This window comes from Anopheles maculipalpis, chromosome 2RL, assembly GCF_943734695.1.
Source record: "Anopheles maculipalpis chromosome 2RL, idAnoMacuDA_375_x, whole genome shotgun sequence".
Lineage (NCBI taxonomy): Eukaryota > Metazoa > Arthropoda > Insecta > Diptera > Culicidae > Anopheles > Anopheles maculipalpis.
Genome location: NC_064871.1, coordinates 24,196,532 through 24,221,782, shown reverse-complemented (window position 1 = coordinate 24,221,782; position 25,251 = coordinate 24,196,532). Strand labels below are relative to the sequence as shown.

At 44.5% G+C, this 25,251-nt stretch overlaps 5 protein-coding genes across 8 annotated transcripts in view; 2 read left to right on the top strand and 3 right to left on the bottom strand.

The window, feature by feature from the left end:
* Positions 1-21,516, bottom strand: part of LOC126559023 (glutathione S-transferase 1) — a 435,657-nt gene extending 414,141 nt beyond the window's left edge. The window contains exons 1-3 of one of the 4 annotated variants that reach the window (XM_050215123.1): positions 21,375-21,438; positions 20,989-21,150; positions 17,231-17,767 (exon numbers count right to left, since the gene is read on the bottom strand). In XM_050215123.1, coding sequence (XP_050071080.1) covers positions 17,273-17,767; positions 20,989-21,123 — 630 coding nt within the window. In that variant the 5' untranslated portion in view covers positions 21,124-21,150; positions 21,375-21,438 and the 3' untranslated portion in view covers positions 17,231-17,272. Of the gene's footprint in view, positions 1-17,202; positions 17,768-18,630; positions 19,127-19,553; positions 20,080-20,988; positions 21,151-21,374 lie in introns of those variants that run through there. The other 3 variants (XM_050215122.1, XM_050215121.1, XM_050215120.1) reach the window with 3 other exon arrangements.
* Positions 1-25,251, top strand: part of LOC126559236 (uncharacterized protein C14orf119) — a 261,691-nt gene that overhangs the window by 28,033 nt on the left and 208,407 nt on the right. The window lies entirely within an intron of this gene.
* Positions 5,635-14,452, top strand: LOC126565628 (cadherin-89D). The gene is made up of 11 exons (XM_050222828.1): positions 5,635-5,638; positions 7,128-7,444; positions 7,672-8,121; positions 8,181-8,434; positions 8,524-8,656; positions 8,728-12,501; positions 12,578-12,948; positions 13,040-13,108; positions 13,179-13,385; positions 13,891-14,175; positions 14,281-14,452. The coding sequence occupies exons 1-11, from the start codon at positions 5,635-5,637 to the stop codon at positions 14,333-14,335; spliced, it is 5,919 nt and encodes a 1,972-aa protein (XP_050078785.1). The 3' UTR covers positions 14,336-14,452.
* Positions 14,638-15,282, bottom strand: LOC126559589 (glutathione S-transferase 2-like). Its single transcript, XM_050215760.1, has one exon. The coding sequence runs from the start codon at positions 15,265-15,267 to the stop codon at positions 14,638-14,640; it is 630 nt and encodes a 209-aa protein (XP_050071717.1). The 5' UTR covers positions 15,268-15,282.
* On the bottom strand, positions 17,871-18,415 carry LOC126559906 (glutathione S-transferase 1-like; the record flags this gene model as incomplete). Its single annotated transcript, XM_050216072.1, has 1 exon — positions 17,871-18,415. A coding segment is annotated over one exon (522 nt), but the record flags the coding sequence as incomplete, so codon positions are not given.

The following is a 25,251-nucleotide window of genomic DNA, read 5'->3' as shown; positions in this document are numbered from 1 at the left end:
CAAAAATTATTCACAACCAACTAGCATCAAATTGGCTATCGCCATGCAACCTTTTTTTTCGGTTTGTGAAAGCTGCAAACCTTCTGCCCCGTTCGGGGCCGTATCGAGTACATGCTTCAAGTACACGCGGGTTTCCTTGGCATGATTAAATTTGATTATTTCCAACCTTACCCATCATACAGCCGCCCAGGGGAGCGAGGCCGCATTGTTTTACAACACCCAAAACAACCACAACTGGGTCACACCATCGCGTACGGTGCATGCATGTATTCGTGTTTGGGGAATACGAGCCTTGGCTTGCAGCAGCTTTTTTTTTTCTTTAGTACTGTTGCTGTTGTTTACCACCAAAAAAGTAAATGAAAACTCTTCATAGGTGGAAAACGGATCTCCATTCGGCGGGGAAATCCGGGAAAGAAATTAACCAACCTGGGTGGGACGACGTGCGCGTTAAATGCTGCTGTTACAATAATGTCCGTTGTAGCTTGATAAATGTTTTCTTTTGCGTTTGCTTGCTGAAGAATTTTGATTGATTACCTTGCCGGAGCCGCCAATTGGGCCGCCCGGGCAGGGTCGGTGACGGTGCCTGGTGGACTATTAAAGTCGTTGATCGATCGTGAAGCATCCAGCATCATCCGTCCAGGGTAGTACCGAAGGAAGTAGCTTGCTGTGGAACCGGCAGCATATGGTACGGGTGTGCGGATGGAAGTGCGAACGGACTAATGGGTTACCATTAATTGCCACCTGTTGCGGCGCTCACTGGGCGATGCAGGTCAACAATCTAGATTAGTGGGCAGGGATTGATGATGGGCACGCTTTTGGATGGGTTTTGATTTGACAATGTAATGTCACGACATAACATGGCACATGATTGGGGTTTTGCTTTCTAATTAGTGTTTTTAATATCCTTTCGTCATCATGTTCTGGGGGTAGGAATAGAAATTTCAATTATGAGATGAAAATCTAGGACTGATTTTTAAAGCTATCGCTACATTTTTTATTGTATGCTTTGAGATAAAAATTACTGATTGGTGTTGACGGTGTAGTCCTGAGGTCAAATAAGACTCTTTAAGATCTGTTCTTTATGAGTTTATTTAGTGCCAGTTCTCAAGGTTTGTTTGTTGTTTTTGTATTAAGTCATATCCGTAGCATGGTGTAATAGTCTGAAAACATAAATAGAAATGAAAATGATCAAATACGCGTCTTTGTTCAAAATTTACCTAACGCTGCACTGCAAAAAAGTTGAAAATCGCGAGAAAAATCACTATTAATTGATGATTTCAGTAGGAAGTATCTGTTCAGCCATCTCCTGCAGTAATTTATTCGCACCATACGCTGATGTCATGCCCGGTCAACAGGCAAATTTTCATTTTCTGATTCTTCTTGGCGACGAAAACTTCTAAGATGCTCAAGGCAAGCTTCGAACTAAAGTACAGATTAGAATGATCTTCGGTAAAAACAATGTAAAGGAGACTGTTTTGACGCCCCATCCTTAGCATCTAAGCTAAAAACAAACGCCATTCATCTATGCACTTGTTGCTTGAACAGCTTAAATCTCTGCTTGTAAGTGCACTGCTCTGCAAGGATTGAGATGAAGATATTAAAAATTGATTTTGAAATTGTGCGAGCAATATTTGTCTTTCAAATACACTGATATACTCAACGCGTAAGCTAACTCGAAAGAAAAAGCTCGAAGCGAAACGAAACAAAAGACTGTAAAAATGTTGCAAAAAGCCTCCAAAAAGTGGAAGTTGCTAGCAGAGAATACTACGTACTCGAACATTTTCTTTTCCTTTATTGGAGTTTAAATTACTGGAAGATTTTGCTCACAAGTTTGTGGTCTTGTTCACTAGTTTCTACTGCACTTTCCTGTCTTGGATTCTTCTCCCTGAATTGTAGTATATTGATAGGGATAGATCAGCTATAGCTGGAGATCACAAAGAGCTCCATGGTTTCACTCAAGTTTATCTACGATTGAAGCTCCACTGAAACAAAAACAAACATCAAGAGGATACGTTTAAATGTGTTTGCTATCAAGGAACACATTTTGAGTTCAACAAAAATTATGGTTGATTCAATTTCACTTTCGCGATCCAGTATACGATTATCATGAAATACGTACTATTCTTGACACAATTACCTATATGTCCTAGCTTATTAATAATGTGCGAGCATTACCCGAACACAAACAGTATATTTTTGCGGCACAAACTCATCTGTTTCAGCTAATTTCTGTAAGGAACAGTTTTAAACCACTCGTCAAACATAGCCATTGAAATTGCAGCCAATTGAGACGTGCTTACTTTTCTAAGGCTTTGTTTGCCTTTACCGTTGCGTGTGCACTCCCTTGTTTCACTATCAGTAGCCAATCATAGCTTCTGTGTGTGTACGATTGTGGCCCGAAGCTTAGGACTGATAACCCATAGCCAGCGAGCCTAAAAAGCCCAACCAGGCAAAAAGCCTTTCCCTTTTTTTCTCGACTACGACGCCGACATTGACAGCAATGTACGCACGAAGTCTCCCTCGGGGTTGGGAAAATCGCGTTAAAGAGAAAATTTCCTACCTGAACATCCCCTACATTCCCTCTCAGTAACATCCTGTACGCAGTTCTGTTTGTGATTTAGTTTGACGGCGCGGAAAAGCATCGTCAGCGTTTTCCCGCAAACGCGTCAGCTTCGCTTCATTATCGCTGACAGCAGTGGGAGCTCCAAAAACCGCGGCAACAACCACCACCACCACCACCACCACCGACAACCCTCTCGAAAAAGCATCAACAGTCAAGTCCAACCAGACGACCAAGCTTCACACAATAATTCATAAATATTCATAATTTTCCATCGAGAAGATTTTCCTTTCATTTTCGCCAAGAGTTTGTCTCCCGCGGCGGAGTGACGCAAAATATCACCAAACCCGGGAAGGGAAAACAACTCCCACTTCCCACTGTTCCCTTTTCTTCGCTCCCTTTCATCCTTGCCCTCCTTCCACCGGTGATACGGATTTGCTGGGGTAGGTCACATTGATGCTGCAAAAAGGGTGAGAACAATAAAAATCCGTTCCACCAGTTTGCAGTTTAGCGAGAGTTTTCTTTTACCTCCGCTCCTTCCTCTCGTTGCCGGCCCAACCTTTCCACCCTTTAATGCCCGATCAAAGCGCACACAGTTTCACTTTTCAGCCGTTCTGCATTCTCAACGGCTGCACGGCTTTTTCACATTCCGACGCATGAACGATGATGGCATCGTACAGCAAAAAGCTCATTCCACGCGGTACGGATTCACATGTGCTTTACGTTTTAGTTCCTGGGCTGTGGCCTAACCAACCAGACCCTAATGAATTGCTTGCAGCGATGGAAATCACCTGCGCCCTGCGTGTGAAATACCGCCTCCTGCACGCCGCGTGAGAACGGCGTCCTCGGCGAGCTCATATGTAGCGATATGCTTTTTCTGGTTTGCCGTTTTCATGCTCGATGGGTTGGAAAAATGGTGGCAGGTGTGTGAGTGTGTGTGTGTTTGTGTATGTGAAGCAAACAGGGCAACAAGCAAGCAACAGTCGTCGTACTAATGGGGTTTTAGACCTTCTTGGAACAGTCGCTAGCGGACCATTTCATCATTTCAACGACAATGTTGATGACAGCAGCCCAGGAATGCGTCATACAGCGTTGACTTTCAATATTTTGTCGTTCCTCTCGACAATATTTCCCTATTTCCCTCGAGATCTCATTAGTGCGAGATGGGGGTTGTAGTACGTGCGGCCCCAGCCCGTCATTTTCCCAACACGCATCCACGATTGATCATTGTTTGCTAATGTGGAGAAGAAGCTTCACCGCTGGGAGCTTCACTTTCATGTGCTAATTCGGATTCGAAGCTGCTGGATTCACTTTCCGCTAATTTGCATAACATTTTAACCCGTTTCGGAATCGGTGTCGAAAGCAGACGCACCCCGGGTACGGGCGACTGTTAGCAATGGGTGGTGATTTACACGCGAGTTCCACTAATCCACTCGGTTCTTTTATTTTCCTCCTGGAGCAAACTCTATCGTCGAGCGATGATAGCGAGCAATAGAGAAATCAAGCAAACGATCCACATTTCGTTGGGATAACTTGTTCCAGCCAGACGCTTCTAAGGAGATAATGAATTAATAGGAAAACGATGTGCTGGACGAGGAATGAGCCCGTTGGTGGACAAACGAGTTTGACGAGTGGAGAATCAATCTTCCGCGTTCTGTGAAAAGCCGATACGAAATTCGTAGCTCGCTCCATCCGTAAGAAACACCCTTCGGGAGATGTTAAGTTTCAGCAGCCGCGTTTCTCCGAACTCGTCTTCGGCGGCGCAGACGAGTGTGTTCTGTGTCAGAAAGATAATCAGATTAATGGATCATTCTGAAGAAATTAAGTTTCCACCCCGTGCTGAGCTCCTAACCAGCATTATAGATTTTCTGCACCCATGGAATGTAGAAAGTGAGTTTGGCGTTCGGTACCAACGCTAGGCTAGCAGGCCCAAGCAGACCCCCACCGTTTTGGGTGCGCTCAGCGCTCTACATCAAACCAGCACGGTTGGTAACTGCCCTAATCAGCTGCTAATCGTAATGAACGCAACCGTCGTCCCGACCAACAGGTCCGGTTGTGTGAACGGGGTCTGCAAAATGACAAGCACCCGCGAGCACCTGCACCGCTTTTGGTCGGGATTAATTTATCTTCTCAAGTGGAAGTTGAAAGCAACCCGGTAACCGGTGGAGGCGTACGGCTTACAGACTACCAAACCATTGTTTGTGATGTTTGTGGAGGCTTTTTGCTTTATTTCGCCCTTGCCATCATTATGTTCCCACCGCGCAGCAACGGACCCGTGTTCGGCCGTTTTGTGAGCAACAATTGTTTGACTTAGAAAGTGACGCTTACACCGGGAAGGTGGAGCGACAGTTTGCTTGGGCGTTTGTTCGCCTAATGGAGAGCAATGGGCATTGTTTCACTTTTGTTTTTATTCTCCAACTGAACCACCGCGAGATGGTTTTATGAGACGACAAAACCTAACCGCAGCTCGTTAAGCGCGCGACAATGTTGTCGCCGGCGCCCATAAATGTGGTCGTAGGTGAAGTGCGTTCTAGATTGCGTGCGTAGGAAAAATAAGAATAGGAAATAATCATTCAGCCAATGCTAATGATAGGCGGCGATGAAAATCATCGAACCATTGCTATGTTGTTTCCTATTTTATCACTCCACTCCACACCGACGGGAGCGTAGAGACGTCGTAGTTGATGAATGGTTTCAACTTAATTAATATTAATTTATGCAACACCGTTAGCGCATGTGTGAGAACAAGCAACCTGATCAGCGCAGCATTCCATTGAGTGGGAATTTCGATCTGTCGTTTGCTTATTGAAGGTAGCATACGAAGCAGTGACCAAGTGCTATAAATCGGAAACAGCCGATCGTAGACATATCTCTTGATTAACGAAACGAGAAACGAACTACCGAAGCTGGGAAGGAATGGATCAGATCGACTGAATGTCGAGTCATCTTGGTGGAATGGACGCACAGTAAGTCTTGGGAGGAGTAGCGGATTAACCTATGAGTGAAGCTAGCGGTCGCTAGGGTCCTTGCTGGTCAGAGGAGCTCCGCTGGGTGGAGAACCCCTTTCGCCTTAGATGGGTAAATCCCACTAAGTTTCTATCCCCGCCAGCGCAGTACAAACCTGCTCGTCTATGAAGATCTACAGGGGGCCCGGTTCAGTTTGTCAATGACACCCTTCCCGCCTCGGCCAACAAGCTAACAAAAAAACATTGTGAAAATGCCTTTGAGAAATTTGTACATAATCAGCACAGGATTAAGGGGCCGAATCGTAACACTTAAACTAATTTGGTGATTAACCAAATTCTAGTATCATCGTCTGTGCTTTAACTACTATCTAAAGAAAGAAAAAAACATTCCGGATTGGAATTATTACATTAAAAATAATAAAAAATTTAAGCACGGGACAAGCTACCATTCCGAATGCATGCTCTTCCGTTACTACCAGTCGCTACGGCAAATTTCGATGCAGCTTAAAAATCAAATCTTAAAAAGTTAACATAAAATAATTTCTTTCCGTCATGAAAAATGTTTTTTCCGTTTCATTGAAGTGTGTTTTTCAAAATTATGTTATTTATTCTCAATTTTGTTTCTTTCTTTAAATATATTTTAAAAAGACCACCACAACGTTTTTTTTAAATATTGAAGGAAACTAAGCAAGATTTTCCAAAAACTTCCGGGAAATTTTGCCAACAGCATTATCGTGGAAAATCGACGATAAGTCACTTAGTTTTGGACCGATTGGAACGTTCCTCATATTGTTGGATGTGTCTTTGGGTCGAGCATTTATTTGTGCAACTCCCCACCTCCATTACTCCAACACCCGTCGAGTTGTTCTGCGAAAAATCGGCAATAAGTCACTTAGTTTTGGACCGATTGGAACGTTCCTCATATTGTTGGATGTGTCTTTGGGTCGAGCATCCTTTTGTGTCACTCCTCATCTATATTACTCCTCCACCCACCAAGTTGTTCAATGAAAAAGGGGGTTTCTGAGGAAAATCGGCTATTAGTCGCTCAGTTTTGGTCCGATCGGGGCGTGCAGTATATCGTTAGATGCGTCTTTAGGTCACGCCTATTTATGTGGAACATCTCAACCCTACCCATCTGCAACCACCCAGCTATTGCGGAAAGTCCTTTTTTCCGTTCATTCAGGGCCTGCAACATGCGGTTGGATGCGTCTTTGGGCCGCGCATCTTTTTGTGGAAAAACTGAAACCGATCCCTCTGCCACAATTTATCTGCAGTTTCCGTCTTAATTATCAATGTTCAACGATCATATAAAATATAAATTGTAGGTAAAGTTAGTTATAAATTCGATTACATGGGTAGCAAAAATCGGAAACTTACCGAACATAGATTCATTGTGAAAGAGGGCCCCAATTCCCCCCGCCACCCAGTCCCAGTCATTTAATCGCGATCGTGACCGTTCAAACAAAACATGAACTGGTTTATCTATATGTGTCTAAGATTGGATGAAGTTTGTGGGCGAAATCTTTCTGCCATGAAAAAATACACTAGCATACAAGAGGTTGTATAAAATGTAATAAATGAACTCTTTTCTCCGCTTTCAGCATGCAAACTTTACTCCAAAAGTAATTTACGCACCAAATCTGACGGTGTACAGTTCCTACGGCTAAAGGAAGATTTCCCCGTCGGTGGTGAGATCGTCTCGCTGTACGCATATCCACGCAATTCGATCTTGATACCGCGCACGGAGAACTCCAGTGATTACGAGTACTTCAAGCTGAAGGAAATTAACAGCACCGTCGTGAGTGTCATCCTCAACCGCAGTCTGGACGGGCTAGTAGATTCAGATGATCCGCAGAGCATCCTCAAGTTTACCGTATTCTGCAGTGGAACGTCAACTACCAACGCGAAGCAGGACAATGTAAGGAGTGTTATGTCAGGATCAGGCGATGACTTAATTCTGTTAAACCTGTTCTTACTACATATTGTTTGTCCCTCTCGCTTTCTCTCTCTCCCTTGCTGCCTTCGACCTGCCTGGTCTACGGTTTGCTGTCGGATGACACAACACGCACCACAAACCACCCGACTCCGACGGCGGGGAAACGGCACTACAAACGGCACTCGATGCACACGCACACCAACGTCCAGCAGTCATCATTTTTTACAATTACTGTTTACATTGAAGATATTAACGATAATGATCCCGAATTTATCAATCTACCGTACGTGGTAACGCTCGACGAATCAACGCCAATTGAGACGGTGGTGTTTAATAGAATTAAGGCAATTGATCGTGATAAGCCAAACACGCCGAATTCCGACCTCGAGTATGCGCTCGCGGCCAAGCACATGAAGAGCGGCGACTTTCCGTTTCGCCTGGAAGGTTCCCAGCGGCCCTCGTTGGTGTTGCAGCGACCGCTCGACTACGATGCCGGCTGGCGCTCGATGAGCGTACAGATCGTGGCATCCGATCGGGGCAATCCGCCCCGCACTGCCAACGCCACCATCCGGGTGAACCTGCGCGACGTGGACGATCTGCCGCCGATCTTTACCCGCGCCCAGTACCGGACACGCATCAAGGAGTCCTTTCCGCTTACGGTAAACTGCCCGAGCGCTACATAAAAATGCGTGTGTTTCTCACCGAATTTCATTCGCAGGGCAAACCAATTCACATCCCACTGTACATTGAGCCACCGATTATGGCGTTCGATCAGGACTCGCTGAACGAGACGCTCGTGTACGGTATAGTGGCCGGTAACGAGCGTCAACTGTTTTGGATATCACCGGAAACGGGAGTACTGTTCCTGCAGAAGGAGATCGATCTGGACAGTGAAAGCTTGCCGGATAACACGTTCACACTGCAGATTGAGGCGCAGCAGATCAATGATCCGACCAAGAATGCCTTTGCGCGGTAAGTAGAATGGGATGAAAGCGGGAGAGGAGATAATTTCACTTTCGTTTCTAATGCTTTGTTTTTGTTATGTGCTGGGTGGGGTTTAGTGTGGAGATTGAGGTGATCGACTTGAACGATAATGTGCCCGAGTTTGAGGTCGACCTGTACAACATCTCCATCATCGAGAATCTTCCGAAAGGGTTCAGTATACTACAGGTGAATGCAATCGATCGGGATCAGGTACGTAGGACGAAATGAAGCTATGAAACACATTGATAACTGACAACTGAAATCGTTATTTTTCTTTTCAGGGTGAGAATGCTGAGTTCTACTACTATCTTATGGACGAGGAACCCAAGGGAGCTTTCATGATCGACCACGGTTCCGGGTGGATTGTGGTTCGGGACGAAACCTTTCTGGACAAGGAACAACGTAACTCGCTAAAAATGAATGTACACGCCGTGGAGAGGATTGAGCAGTATGATCGTAGCCGCAACTATGGCAAGGTCCAGGTGGAGATCACATTGCTGGATACCAATGACAATACGCCAGAGTTTGAGCAGGGAACACTGTACGAGTTTAAAACACACTGTAATGGTACAATCGGATCTAAGGTGGGCCGTATACGAGCAATCGATCCGGATGACCTTGGAAACGGGAAGGTACAGTACACAATCAAAAACGTACGCCCGAACCTTGTCATCCCGTTCCAGCTCGATCCAGACACGGGCGATATTCGTGTGTCGGAACAGCTTACCTACGGTAAAATTGCATTTTTCGTTGAAGCACGAGATCAGCCTCAGAATCCATCTGAATCTCGCTTCAACGTTGCATTAGTTACGATCGACATCGTTTGTCAATCGATTGAGGATATCGAATTCATTGGTGCACCGTATGAGTTCTGGGTGGGGGCGGATGCATCCATCGGTTCTTCCGTTGGGCAAATAAGAACCACCTTCGATATGGTTTCCGATGAGGAGATATTCTTCGATCTGCTACACTCCTACCCGGAAGGAGTACCTTTTGCGATCGAGGAACGATCCGGCATTGTGACGGTGATTGAATCTATGGAGAAATTTGATAGGCGATGCTATGAGTTTGAAACAGTTGTGTCGTATCTGCCCGATTCCGCCGGCAAGAATGTGGAACAGCTAACACCCGAAGCGTACAACAGTCTGGAGAAGATCATCGTAACAAATGTCACAATCCACGTGATAAAGCACAACTTCATGCTGTTGCGAGGTACCAACGCAACTCCGATCGAATTCCGTGTGAAAGAGAACAAACCAAACACAATGATCGGGCAGCTGAAGTTCCAAGACTTCCAGGAGCAATGCGATGCGGACGAGAAGGGACTGCCACCGTTGATCTCAGTACGCGGGGACAAGAATCGAGGCGATCGACAAGTATTTCAACTGAATGGTGGAAAAAATCGAACTCGATACGCTAGAAGGTTTACACGAGACGTGTCGGGGCATTCGAACTTCATCCGTTTGTATCCTCTCGTGACGTTTGATGCGGTATTCAGTTCAGCCGGGAATGGTACGAGAAAGGCTAGAAATTCCCGCAATCCTACGAGTGGCGTGCAGTACTCACTCGTCAACAGCTACGACGTCGCGGATACGGTTCGTCTCACGAACGATGGCAAGTTGATGACGATCAAGGGCTTGGATCGAGAGAAGCAGGATGTCATACGAGTGACAATTATTGCGGAATACTTTTACAAGCAGCGTACATTTGCCGGCATTTATCAGGTGATAATAGTGGTCGAGGATGAGAATGATAACCCGCCGACATTTAATCAGCCATTTTTCTTGGGTGTGATCGCGGAAAACTCTCCGATCGGCACTGAGATTGTGTTGAATAATCCGATCATCATCTCCGACATGGATGCTGCCGGGCCGAACAGTGACTACGAGCTGCTACTGTCCGGCGAGTCGAACTCTTTCGTGGCCCAGTTCTCCAACTCGACGCTCTCGAACTACAACAAAACGGTGGCTCACATCTTTCGCAATCTGCAGATCGCCAACATTGATCCGGGCGAGTCGAGAGTACGTCCGAACTATCGTCCCCACAAACAGTTGGAGTACGGAAACTCTAGTACACCACACTACAACATTCTGTTCATGGGTCCCAACAAGCTCGACCGTGAGGAGATCGAAAGTCTTACTCTGAAAATGATGGCCACCGATCGTGACAACTTGATGTCGGAGGTAGAGCTAAAGATTCTCATACTGGACGTAAACGACTGTGCGCCAGTGTTTGAGCGGATTGCCATCTTTCGCAAGAGCCGCTGCGAAATGATCGAAAACACGAGCGATCTAGAGTTGATGTATTTGGACGAGATCGAGACGGAGGTGTTGCCCGAATTTCTTGACACAGGCCTGATGGAGATAAACAGTCGCGTTTCGTACGGCGTCGATAGCTTGTTTGAGATGGTCCAGTCGGCTCCATACGTCGGAATGCCACGACTCTACGATAGTCAATCGGTTATGGTGAATCGAACGGCCGATCGGGAACACTTAACGATGAGGCGCAAACTGTACAAACAAAAAGTTCGCCAGCGGGGACGTAACACCCGAGCTGTACAGAAGAAATCGCAGCTTAAGTTTGCTCTGCCGGAAAATGTCGAGGTGGGCAAGGTGATCTTCAAACTAACTGCTAATGATGACGACTTTGAGAAGAACTCGAAGGTGTTCTATGAAGTCGTCGGTCAAACGGAACTTAACAGTGGTGATCGTGTGAACTATTTTAAAATCGATCGCAACAATGGAGAATTACGTGTTGCCAATCGGCTTCCGCCGGAAAGCGATGTAAAACTGAACATCACCGCCAAGGATGTAGGTGGTTTGTCAGATATGTTACAAATCCAGTTCCGCGTGTACGACGTGAATGATAATGCACCGGTATTTGAGAAACAGTGGTACACGTTCAACGTTGATGAAGGATCGTATCCAATTACGGGTAAAAAGATCGGACAGGTGCGTGCGAATGATGAGGACAGTGGCATGAATGGTAATGTTACGTACATGCTGCTTACCGAAGGTGATCAGAAGATACCCTTCTCAATTGCACCCCTGGACGGTACGATACGAGTCAGTGGAGAGATTGATCGCGAAATGGTATCTTCATATCGGTTCCGAGTGCTTGCGTCAGACAATAATTTCGATCTTAAACTTTCGGCTATGGTGGATGTCGAAGTTATCGTAATGGATCGCAATGATAACAGTCCAGAGTTTACAGCATACGATGATCTGCGGAGTGATCGTAACAATATCAAACGGTTGCCAGTGTACGTTGCGTATCTCGACGTGAATTCAAAGGTAGGCACATTCGTCAAGCAAGTAATGGCCCGGGATAGTGACTTCCGAGAGAATGGAAATGGACTGGTAATATATTCGCTCACAGGACAGAGTGATGTGCTGCAGTTCAGCATCGATCCAAAGGATGGCGTCGTAACTACAGCCTCCAAATTCGCACCGAGCGAAACAAACAGGAAAACATACGAACACCTAAACGTGACAGTGGTGGCATCAGACTTTGGAACTCCACCGCGTTCAAGTATGGCTCTTTTGATTGTGAATCTACAGGGAGACGCACTTCAAAAGCAACCAGTAGAAGACAAACCACCCCTATTCCCTTACAAGTACTACGAAATCGAGTTGCGTGAGAATGATCCCGCTCCACGCATTGTGCTCAATGTGACGCTTTCGAAGCGTTACGCCAACGATCCTTTCCGTTGGGAAATTGTTGGTGACACATATGAGGATCAGTTTCGCATAGACGAACGGAACGGTTCACTGTGGTTGCTGAGGCCACTCGATCGAGAGGAGCGTGGCTCGTACGAGGTTCGTATTCGTGTGCAGAAGATAAAGCGTGAAACGCGAAACATTCCCAGCGTGCTGTATGCGTTAGAGAATCCGGTTAAGCGGAAAAGCAATCGGCTGTACGACAATGAAGTGGAGATCATGATCAAGGTGGTGGATGTTAATGATAACGCGCCTGTGTTTCGGGATAACTTCGGTCCTATCATATCGGTCGTGCCAGATTCAGCTAACTACGGATATGCGGTCATGAAAGTTGAGGTACGTTTTGTTCATCTTGCTCTGAAAGACAAGGAAATGTCTAAACAATCTATTCATCTATAATTTTTCGTTCTAGGCCACTGACGACGATGCAGGAAGCAATGGAGAAGTACGATATTCGTTGCTAAATGAACCGGCACGCCTGTTTGCGATCGATCCTCTCACCGGACAGATTCGATTGCTAAACTCTCTAGCATCGTTCAAGGAGAAGGTGTTTGGGTTCGATGTGAAGGCGACCGATCGAGAAGGAGCTGACGATGGCAAGTCCACCATAGCAAATGTGTTCGTTTACGTACTACATGCACATCAGGAGGTATGCTTGATCCTGGCCGGACTGCCGGTGGACATCGAGAAGCAGTTAGGGATGATTTCGTCCAGTTTAAGCACAGCGACCGGTTATGATATTCGAATACGGGCGCTCGAAACCAACACCAAAGTTGATGACGCGTAAGTAGCAGCGTACAATTTTGACTGTGACCATTTGAGATCATGGAAAACGATCGTAAAATTTCTGTTATTTGTCATTATTTTTCGTTAGGACAAACCTTTACCTGTATGCCATCGATCGGAAGACCAACGGGCTGGTAGAAATGACCGAACTTCAAAGGTAATGCTTTCAGAAAATATATTCATATCAAGATCAGTAGGTTGCAACTGACTTTTATCCTGTCCTTTAGGTCACTCTCTCGACTGGACATGTCTAACTTGAAACCAAACCTACCCATCATCGAGCTTACCGAACTGGCGGTCAACTCGATCGAGCCACATTCTTACGATGCAGCAGGAATGAAAGGCATCGAGCTGGCAACGGTCGTGATAGGTGGATTAATCTTTGCCGGAGGCACTGCAACAGCTCTCTGCATTGCATGTGCACGCTATAGACGGTTAGTATCAGCAGTCTGTCAGTGTGTCTCAGTATCCATTTCATCATCATGCACGTCATTCATTTTGCACTCCACCATTTTCGCTTTATCACATCATTTCATCAACAGATATACAAAATATTGAAATTCGTTTAGAACTTCAATTGCGACTGCACCTCCATCCTGCACCCTCTCGCGTAACTTTAAGTGGTGTAAGCACACTAACACAATTTCATATCGCGATTATTATTCATTATAACCTTAATGAATAGCAGCATAATACTAACATGTGATATGATAGTCAAGCTAAAACGGTTCTTACTCGCGGATGCTGCTGGAGTCCGGTGAAATAACATCTGATACGGGAAAAGGTGTTCTATTAATTTTGTTGTACATACAGCACACTTGTTTGAACGTTTTCGTGATATTATTACCGGTTTGAACCAGCCACAGCTAATCGATCCCTACTCGTTTCCTTCCCAACGCTTTCGATCCTACCATTTCGTTCCCTTCCTTTCACAAACAGCCTAATACCTCTACCGAACGGTGTTGGAGCCGGTGGTGGAGCTGGAGGCAGCAGTAATACATCAGCAGAGGACGTGCGTGTTCGTAGTACGGTGTCACGGATCGGTCTCGGCAGTAATAACAACACTACCGGCAGTACGCGGCCCATCACCGGTGCGGACATACAGCCGGTGATCAATCGGTCCGACCTGAAGAGCTCCATTTTCCATCCGAACTTCCATCGACAGTTCGTGACAAACATCAGTACCGAAGCGGTCCCGGAACACAGCAATGAGGGAAACAATAGGTAGGTCAGGCTCGTTTGGCTCATGTTTTTTTTTTTTTTTTTTTTTTCATGTAGCAGTTGTTTGATGAAGCTCAATGAATACGTTTTTTCATCTCCCGTTTTTAGCGACAGCTACGAGGACTCGCTCAAGGACTCACTGACGTCAAATACGAGCCTATGACAATCGGGGAACCCTCCCGGGAGGACCTATTACACTGTACAGTTTAGACATAAGGGTGATCCGGAGGAGTAGAGCAGTGACACCATTGTACGATTGTTGATTCGTTTTTAAGGTAGTTTAAGTGTACTTATACCACCACAACATCTCAACAGTAACCTTTTTGAGGGGCCCATGTTGAAGATGTATGAGACTGTGTAAATAAATCCGAAAGCGTACGCTTCATCATACACTTTTTAAACGAATGTTCCGTAATTTCTCCTCCAAAGCTGATGACATGGCTTAGCAATTGTTTAATTTATATTTTATTTGTACATTAAAAACTCTTTCGCCCCTTCTACGTTTATGTTTGCCCCCGGACACAACATAATCATAGTATTGTACCATTTATCAACACTCGCATACGGCTCAAGACCGAACCCCAAGACACAGGCCGTAGCCAGCGTTGCAAAAATACTTATGTCAGCGATCGTCATTTTCGTTCCTGCCACAAACTCATGCTCACTCAGGAAGACGTTTAGCAGTTTCACCGATCGTTCGAAGGCCATCCTTTTTTTACCATCCGGTGCCTCATTTCCAAACACTTGTGGATGATAGTAGTCAGTAAAGCGCGGATACAAAACACAGGCGTCGAAAAACAGTCGTTGATTGATGGCGGCTCGCTGGACGATGTCCAGAGGGTATAAATCGCTTCCCTGCTTGGTGTATCGATCGCAGAGATACATCAGAGCGGCACGAGACTCACACAACACTACTGCTCCATCGACAAGCGTGGGTATCGTTTGCTGTGCATTCAGTTTGGTAAACTTCTCCGACCGATGCTCGCCAGCCATTAGATCGAGATAGCGCAGGTTCAACTTTACATCTACTGCCTCGGCTACCATTTGCACCGCCCGACAAGGAGCAGAACCGGGAAGATAGTACAAATCCAGCATTACCGATGATCCCGCTGTACGGGCCGAAAGGTAAAAGATTACTAGCGCGTGGCAAAACAAGCGTGGTGCTTTTATAGGTGTTTTGGAGAATGATTACAATATAGCGTTCAAATAACTCTAACCAAATAAAACAATTAGTCGCTTTCAGACAAAACAAATTTTTTTTCTTTTAATTGCCCACACAACGAGGGCTGCCTTATCTCAAGGTGAGAGGTCCAACGCCATGCGCGAAATAAAGCACATTGAGAACATTCTATGTTCTAAGTTATCAGGAAAATTTTGGACTATAAATTACTTAGAAATGATCAGAAGATACAAGCAAATACGTTTGATTATCAGCAATTACGTTTGATTGATAGTAAAAATTTATCGAAAAAAAGAATAATTTTATGTTTCGTTTGAAGTAACTTTTAAAAACTACCAACAGATCGTATCACTACATTTTATTTAAAGATTGATCTGCATATAAAAACAAGATCTAAAAAAAAAGTAAATCATAGCAAGTAGGGATCAAAAAAAAAATTTTTTTAATTTCACATAACATTACAAGAAAACAATCAGAAGGAAAAGTTTTTATGAAACTTTTTGCAGAATTTGTATGAATTTAAAAAAAACATCCATCATTAAACAATAAGAAATCAATTAATGAATCGATTATTTCCTAATAAAAAGATAACGTTTTAATGGTCGATCAAGCGAATTTGCGAAATCTGTTCAGTTTTAGTAGAAGTCCGCTACGAGTTCGAAGAATGTAGACGCAGTGTCATACCCCAATTTAGACGTTAGAAACCATTGCTTCCGTTTATCCGTGGTCACCGTACTCGACGACAGCATTATTCGGGCGCTTGCTTTTTGAAAATGTGGCTGCGTACTGTGGCCTTCGTTAAAACGCAACCCAATCATTTGTGGCGTGAACACACACCAAGCAAAAAAAAAAAAAAACATGATGATTAAAATAAAAAAGTTTACGAGAAAAAATGCTTTGCTAAAATGTTTATGTACCAACCATTTATAAAAAAATATTTGCATTCGTCTAGTCTCTTGGAATAATCAAACTATACGGTTATTTTCGATTAGCTTCCATTTGGCTGCATGCTTAGTTCAATTTGAAATTTATCGTTCGTTCGTTGTTCGTGTTTTCAAACGAATAGCATATCGGAAAATTTCTGCTGTTGAATTTTTCTTTCTTACATGTTCTCCGCAAATGGAGTTTTATACAAAATTATCGTTGAAAAACAAGCGAACATGCTCATGATTAGGCAAAGAACCATGGAGGGAATGCCTTACCATAATTGTTTTATTAATTTAGTTATCAAAAGCGGTGTTCACAATTTTATGATTAATATAATTAATTCTAAAAAATATATATATAAATCGTTGATAATACTCTTTAAATTTGAGAAAGTCAGATTAGTAAAAAACATGATGATTTTACAAATCTACTTACTCTAACAAATTTGCTGTTAAATGTAATTTAATTTCGATATCTTTCAAAATAGAAACTTAACTTGTTTTATTTATCTACTACAGTAGTTGCGTAATCATGAGTCATATTTTAACCATCTCTTCACGTCATCACTACTCATTGAGTGACTCACGGTCAAACCATACCCGTTGAACCAAAGTGAAACCGTCACGACAAGGGCAAGAGAGCTACCAGTTAATGTAAAACGATGCTTTAAAACGGCCAAGGAGAAGAAAAACGAGAGCAAAACCGGAATTGCGCACCGGCTAACGCGTCGTTTCAATTATCTTTGCCGCGTGGTCGTACCTTTGAATGGCGTACCACAGCCGCATTCCAATCTCTGTGTAATTTCCTTACCTTCCCCCTCTACTTGCACAAGCGTTGTATTACCGTGCAACATGAATAAAGCTGAACATAGAAAAGAAAAGACAGCCAGATTTATGTATTTGTAAGGCATTGGGTGTTTTTATATTTCTATAATGAATTTTCTCCCTCCACTTTTAACGCGGAACCCGCCGGAGAAAGGTGGTAGCAACGAGCTTAGGACAAGAATTTTGCCTTGAATTCGTCGGCACCGGCCTGGTTCAGTTCGTATCCGGGGGCGTTCGCTTTGCAGCGGGCCAACCACGCAGCCACGTTCGGGTACGGTGTGAAATCGAATCCAGCCACCTCGTAGGTGGCGATCGACGCCGCCAGACTCAGATCAGCGATGGTGAGATCGTTTCCGGCTGCGTAGTCTTGTCCCTCCAGGTAGGTGTTCAGGAAACCGACCGCCTCCTTCATTTTCTCCTCCTTTTCCGGGGCGGCGGGCTGCTTGGCGAAGATTTGCGGGTACCAGAAGTCACCAAATCGCTGGTACAGGGTGCCCATATCGAAGAACAATCGCTGGTTAACGACGGCACGCTTCTGAGGATCCTTCGGGTACAGCTTATCGTCCTTGCCGTACTTCTCGACCAGATAGATTTGAATGGCTCGCGACTCCCACAGCGAGAAACCGTTATCGACAAGCGTCGGAATGCAGTGTTGTGGGTTGAGCTAAAACAGAATTAAATTGCATTACGAGTTCACCAACAGTGTGGAATCGATTTTAAGGGAGCATGTCTTTTTCTGAGTGCGTGTGTGATTTATTTGCATGTTCTGACATATCCAGCTCCCTACAGCTCAATGTTTAACCTTATCAAAATATGGTCTTGCAGCTTCAGCCCAGGTACGATTTGTATCCGCACCGGGAATACAAGCAGTCACGCTTTTGTACCACCTTACGACATTACTATACCCACTGAAATCATAACCAGCCACCTCGAACGTGGTAAGTGTTGCGTAGACACTTATATCGGCCAGTGAAATGGTTTTTCCTTTCGCAACAAACTGCTCACCCTCGAGAAAAGTTTCAAGAAACGCTAAGGCTTCTCCAATTTTTGCATAATTGGATTCGTTCGCCGGAGCACCTTCGAAGATCTGCGGATAGTAGTAGTCACCAAAGCGCTGGTACAGTGTACCCATGTCGAAGTACAGCCGTTGATTTACGATCGCTCGCCGCTGAGGATCGCTTGGGTACAAGGATTCGTCCGTTGTGCTACCATACTTCTCTACCAGATAGCACATGATGGCACGGGACTCCCACAAAGCAAAACCGTTGTCCACCAGTGTCGGTACACAGTGCTGTGGATTTAGCTGCGAAGGTTCGTGTTATTCGGCGTAAAGAGAGGGGAAAAATGTCAACAAGAAAACTACGTCTGGGGCAAGCAAAACCATCGTCAAAAACGCCATGCAAAATTAAACAACAATTGTTTTAAACAGGATACACAAAATCAACAACTTTGGATTTGGTTTATTGTTAATGAACGTTGAACAACACGGCACCGCACATCAACTTCATGGACCATTGAAAAGTGCCATTTACTTTTCAAAGTACTTCTTAAACTCCTCAACGCCGGCCTGATTAATCGCGGCACCGGGCGCTTCCTTGCGAATGTTTTCGTACCAGGCAGCGACGTGCGGATACTTGGACAGATCGAACCCGGCAACGTCGTACGTCGAAACCGTGGCCAAGATGGTAAGATCCGCGACCGTAAGACTGTCACCCGCCACATACTTTTGCCCGTCCAGGAAGGTGTTCAGAAAGCTAACGGCATCTTTCATCTTCTGCTCGTTTTCTGCATTTGCCGGCTGCTTGGCGAAGATTTGCGGATAGTAGTAATCGGCAAAGCGCTGGTACAGGGTGCCCATGTCGAAGTACAGCCGCTGGTTAACGACGGCACGCTTCTGCGGATCCTTCGGGTAAAGCTTATCGTCCTTGCCGTACTTCTCGGCTAGATATGTACAGATGGCGCGCGACTCCCAGAGCGCGAATCCATTGTCGACCAGCGTCGGAATACAGTGTTGGGGGTTAATCTACGGGTTTAACATTGTTTCGGGAGGGATTGGAAGGATGCAACAACACACGTAAACAAAATTGTGCGGGAAGAAACGGAAGGGAAGTTTAGATGGAAGTAAAGTTAAAGAAAAACAAGCCAATGGTTTGTGTTTTAGTCATCCATTTGGGGACAATTAATTTGTATTACACAACGGACAAGTACAACACACAAACAATTCAAAGCGCATTTCAATGCACGACGGTACAGATCCAAACATTGGGCAATCAGTAGTGAGATTAAACGGAAGCTAGTAGATAAGAAGCATCCTTATGTCATTCAACTGGTACAACAAGACCAAAAGCAGCCACAAATATGATAAGCAATGATGCTGCTTTGTAATGCATACAAAAAAGGACGGTACGGTGATAATGCTGTACACAGCAGGATGGAAGTAATTAGCTAGGTCAATCATTTTTCTGTGAAGTAGCGTCCAAAAATTTTGGCACCCTCGAAATTTTTATCAGCTGCCGGCACTATCTCACTTGTGCGCTCGTACCACCGGTAGATGTTTTCATACCGGCGCAAATCATACCCGGCCGCCTCGAACGTTGCGATCGAAGCCAAAATGCTAAAGTCCGCGATCGTTGGATCGTCCCCGCCCGCAACAAACCGTTCACCCTCGAGGAAGGTGTTGAGAAATTCGAGTGCCTGCTCCATCGAGCGCAACCGGTCCGGATCACCAGCCACCTTCTTGCCGAAGATCTGCGGGTAGTAGTACTCGGCAAAGCGTTGGTAAAGTATGGCCACGTCGAAGAACAGTCGCTGGTGGACGACAGCGCGACGACGCGGATCACGCGGGTAGAGTCGTTCGGCGAGGGCTTCATCGTGGGCACCGTACTTCTCGACGAGATAGATCTGGATCGCACGCGACTCCCACAGCACGAACCCGTCCTCATCGACCAGTGTCGGAATGCAGTGTTGTGGGTTTAGCTTTGGTTTTTTTATGTTGGAGGAAAAGCATTGAAATGGGGTGGGATAGAAGGGCAATTGGGGTGGTTCGTTAAATAGCATAAAACGGTTAAACCAGAATTCCATGGTTCGAATACATGCGCTTTGTGAGCGAATTCCCGTTTCGATTTCATGCTCAATGGACGATGATTGCTTCTTCCCTCTTTCCAGCAATGGTGAATGACGCGAGGCAATGGAGAAAATCGCATTCGCTAATCTGGCAGAACAACCACCACAACTGCCACGCAAATGAGTGCTGCCACCACTGTACTGTACGCGAAAAGAAGGTGTGGAGACCATCGCTTCCTGTTGATGCATGCTATTTGCATTCGTTTCAGTATTTTTTGCAACTACTCGTCCAAAATGGAAGTCTCCTCCATTCCATACAAATCCGTACGGCGCAATATACAAGCTACGATTGATTGAAAATCGTCGGGAACGGGTTCGTTTTCATCAAACCAATATGGCGTTACATTGTTACACCACATCACCATCGGTTGGCATGGTAACAGCCATGCCACACACAAAAAAACCCCCACTGTCGGCGTCACTAACCGCCATTCTCTTTTATGATCACGAATGATTTTTTTCTCCATCGTTTTCTTTTCATTAACTTCTCAATCGCGATGTCTCCTTGGGGCGCATTTAAGCACGCAACCATATTCGAAATGAGTAAAAATGGAAATGACATCGATTTTCTTCCCGTAAATGGCACACTTTGAGCGTTAAAAGGACATACACATACACGCAGACAGAACACACATACACAAACAGTTAAAAAGACATGCTGGTGGAAAACGTAGCTGATTTCCATCACGACGCAAAACACGAAAAACACAACCATGATGGCCGATCGTATGAAAAAATGGCTCCAAGCAATGTTTGACTTACCTTCAAAAATTCCGGCTTCATGTGCTCACCGGCCATCAGGTCGGTTAGCTTCAGGTTCAGCTCGACGCCAACGGCAGCGGCCGTCATCTGTACGGCACGGCACGGGGCAGATCCGGGAAGGTAGTAGAAATCCATGGCGATGAGATTGAGCGGTTGGAGATTCTGGGGACGAATCGAATGGATGGGAAAATTACTATCTCAGCACACACTGCTAATCATATAAAGCTTCACGCTAAACGGATTTGATGTGAACAATTATCATCCACTAACGCCCAGTGCCAGACACACTCTCGGGAATGTTCTGCAGTGGATGGTGATGGTAGGGTATTTGCCTATTCTCCATTTTCCTCCACTTAGTTAAATCAATCCCCCGATTGGACACTCACCACACAGAACAAGGTACACTAAGCAAGCACTGACAAATGCAATGAAACGACAGATTCACACGATTGCTGCGACGACGATCCTCTACCAGCGAAGACTTCGACAGTAATACGCGATCCGCTGGCGTGCCGGGCGAGATATAAACGACCGACGCTTGCTGCGACAACACGCAAACTGAGATGGAGCACAGCGGGTTTATACGGTGGTTCCACTGTGGTCAGAAGCGGTGAACGTAATTTATGTACACCAAAGTGGCATTTAGAAAATTTTAACATCAAAAAGTATTTTCTTTAGTTTCTAAACTTTGAAGATTGTACGCATTTTTGAATTTGTACAGGTATAGTATATGATTATCTACTTTTTTTTAACAGTAGCCTTCTGCATGTAATGATAGTTGGTCAATTTATTTTATTTGATTAATTTTTCAAATTTAAGGTAACCATACGAAAAGCTTTTTCGCGAACAATTTAGACCATAGTGAAGCTTTCACTCTCGCAGTCGTATCTGTGGAGCATAGTCGCGACGCACCAGCAGCAGCATCGCGACGCGTTACCCAACACATACAAACATTTGCCGGCCGGTTTGCGTGTCAGTGTTGGGGAGGGAAGCGGACTCTCATCCGCCCCAGCTCACTTTTTTTTATAAACACTCGTTGCAAACTCTTGATGGCTTTCAAATATTGACCCATAGCAAATGTGTGCTTCGGTGCAGAAAAAATATCAAACACCCGGTAAAAACATACCACTAGTCTGAGGGTGCAGTGCAGTGAGCTGTGCAATTGCAATCTTCCCGATTGTTAACGCTGTATTCTGGGTCGTTAACAACCAGGCTATGCATACTCCCCCACCGCCACCCATCCACCTCACCAAAATACATACACACACACACTATGGAACTCGCTCAAAATTTTCAAAATGCGTCCCCACAGTTTGGTACAACCATGCCTGTGTGCGTATGTTTGGGCCCGATGATAATTTCACACACGAAACATCGAGAAGATTTTCGAGGGAATCTTTTGCCTCTACACACTGTCCTCAACATCATCTTACGTGTGCGTCTAGCATTGCGTCTACAGCATGTTCGCACCACGAAAAAAACGTGGGGGACGATGACATTGTCGTTTCGCGCGAATGGTTCAAACATCATGCGTATCTCCTCTAATGGGCGCTACATCCATCCAAAATCAGGGAGACTGGCTGCAATATCTGCTCTCGCTCACGCCCTAAACTATCAAATTAGTGGTAACAACTACAAGCGGCCTCGGCGTGGATGGAGCAGAAGAAAAGTTGAAAGTCATTGCCGGCATATGAACTCACCGTTTTACCGGCGGATGCTGAATATTTGCTAAATGTTTCAGGTGTTGACGATAAAAATATTACGTTGCAAGAGATAAAAATGGAACTTTCTGTAGTTTTTTTTACATTTCGATGCGTTCCGAGAACTCAACAGGTGTTCTCGGAAAAAGGATAGTAATTGTTTCAAATTATGTATTCCATTTTTGGGTTATATAACGCATTAGTGTTATTTTTTCTTCGGGGACGTCCTGGCCGAATTGCATTTATTATAAGAGAAGGTGATATTTATATAGCATTCGTATTAATAAATGCTTGTTGGTTGCTAGCCATAGCTAGTATTCTTCTCAATCTCATCCATCTCATCTAGACGTTTAGTATTGCTACTCTCTAACAGGTGGCGCTATTCAAACGGACAATTCAAATGGGTGTCACTGCATCAGCTTCATCGTATAGTTTACGTATTCCACCAAGAATAGTATTAACTAATCAATAATTATTTAACATAAATGAAACCACTATTTACTGCTTACTGCTGTTCACTAGTGTGATTTCCTTGGGTAGGCCTATTGATTTGTTCCATGCGACAGAAGGACGAAACGAGCGCATTATCTTGACTACTCGTTGGAAACTTTTACACCTGACCTCACGTAGACACTTACAGTGAAGTAAAATGGAAAGTTCCACATGGTGTTAACTAGAGCACGAAACAAACAAAAATACGTTACACTAATTGTACCATGTACCATCGAGCCGTGGCACAGACGGTGTGGCATAAAAGTCACGCAATAGTTGAAGCGATACACCAATTATTTTACAACAAAGGGAGTTCTGAAGTTCAGTTCAATTTTGAAATAATGTATTTCTATTATAAGAAGCAGAACAATTCAAAATAAAAGTATGTTTTTGACCAAAACTTAATCTGACTAAAATCATCGCTTGTACATTCATACAATAATTCTAATACCTGTGCGTAAACATTATAAATAAATAAATAAATAAAAACCTATGCGTAAATGAAACGACAAATCTATTGACTTAATTAACTGTTTATTAGTAATAAGAAAAAAAACGATAAAAAAAGCTCCTCTATAGGTAAACGGCATACAGTTACAAATTCGAAGGTTACGAGATATGACACAGAATGTGGCGTCTACACAACATTCCATGATTCACTCTCCATGTGCCATATAAAATAACGCCAAAGAAACATGCACGATCATTATCTATTCTGCTGCAAATTCTTCCCTCGTATGCTTGCAAAGAAATAATACCGCCAGAGAGCGTCATCAACTCGTTCGGTAACAGGTTTAACTTTTTTTATCTGCTGCTACATCACTCACGATGACGAAGCATGTTCTCTATGCGAAACAAAAATAAGAACATTATCTAAAATTCTATTCGCTTCATCTTTTATGACCCTAACGACGGCGATCGACCGCTCACTGTACGGCAAGTGCATTGTACGTAGAGCATGAATGCAACATTCCTAAACCGCCAGTAATTATGGGTCGGTTACTGTTGATAAGCTTCAATTTCCGAAACAAACGCCATACAAAACACCTAACCATGAGACTGTGTGCTGCACGATATTGTACTACTGCTACCAACATTATAATTATCGCAATTTCGCTCTCGAGCTCCAACGTGTGGCACAATGTGGTCTAGCGTAGTACAGGGCAAGGGCAAGAGATTTTTATGACGTAATTTAGTAGAACAGAGATATGTCGAGTTTTTTGCTGAGCGTCCCACGGAAGTAAACGGATTGTTTACACTATGTTCTTTCATGTTTATTTTTATATGTTAATAATTTTTACTCAATCAATATTTGGATGGCTATACAGCCAGGCTGGTCTTCGTAAAAGAAAATATATTTATTTACGAAGAATTTCGTCCATTTCAATGCAGAAAGAAAAAAGTAAAATTTAAATAAACCTTTTTCATTGAATTTAAAATCGAACTGAATCGCTTCCTGAAATGTGATTTAGTTTTGAATAATAGAATTTGATACGAAATAATTTTCAACAGGATATTCAATATTTGCATGCGTACAATATTGCTCAGTGTAAACCGTTCCATGGCATCCAAACTAGTGACGACACAAGGAATTTCCGAACCGTCAAGTTCGCACGGTGACGAACAGTTTGCAAACGTAGTTTGCTGTCCTCGCCTAGGCAACCGAGGCAAACCTTGAGGTACCATAACAAAACACCGTACCATAGTAACAGGTCTCCCCTTGCCTGATACCCACCCACCCACACACCACCACTCCCTCAGTGGCACTGATTTCTCGAAGGGCTCGACCTATTCAGTCCATCCGACCGGGACGAGGGACGGTGGTGGTCGGTATATCGAACAACGGAACCTACATACATATGTACATTGCATGCACGTGCACAGCAAAAGCCCGATTCCTTTGCCATCGGTTTCAACCAAACCGGGAGCCAGTGTTTGTTTGCTGCAATCGCGTCGTAACGTGGGACGGGCAAAGATGCGCTAAAGTCGACGTGTCCACGTTCCCCTTGGTTCAGTTCCGAGCTATCGTCTGGCGAGTGTTGTTATATGGTGCATATGTGGATGCGAATAG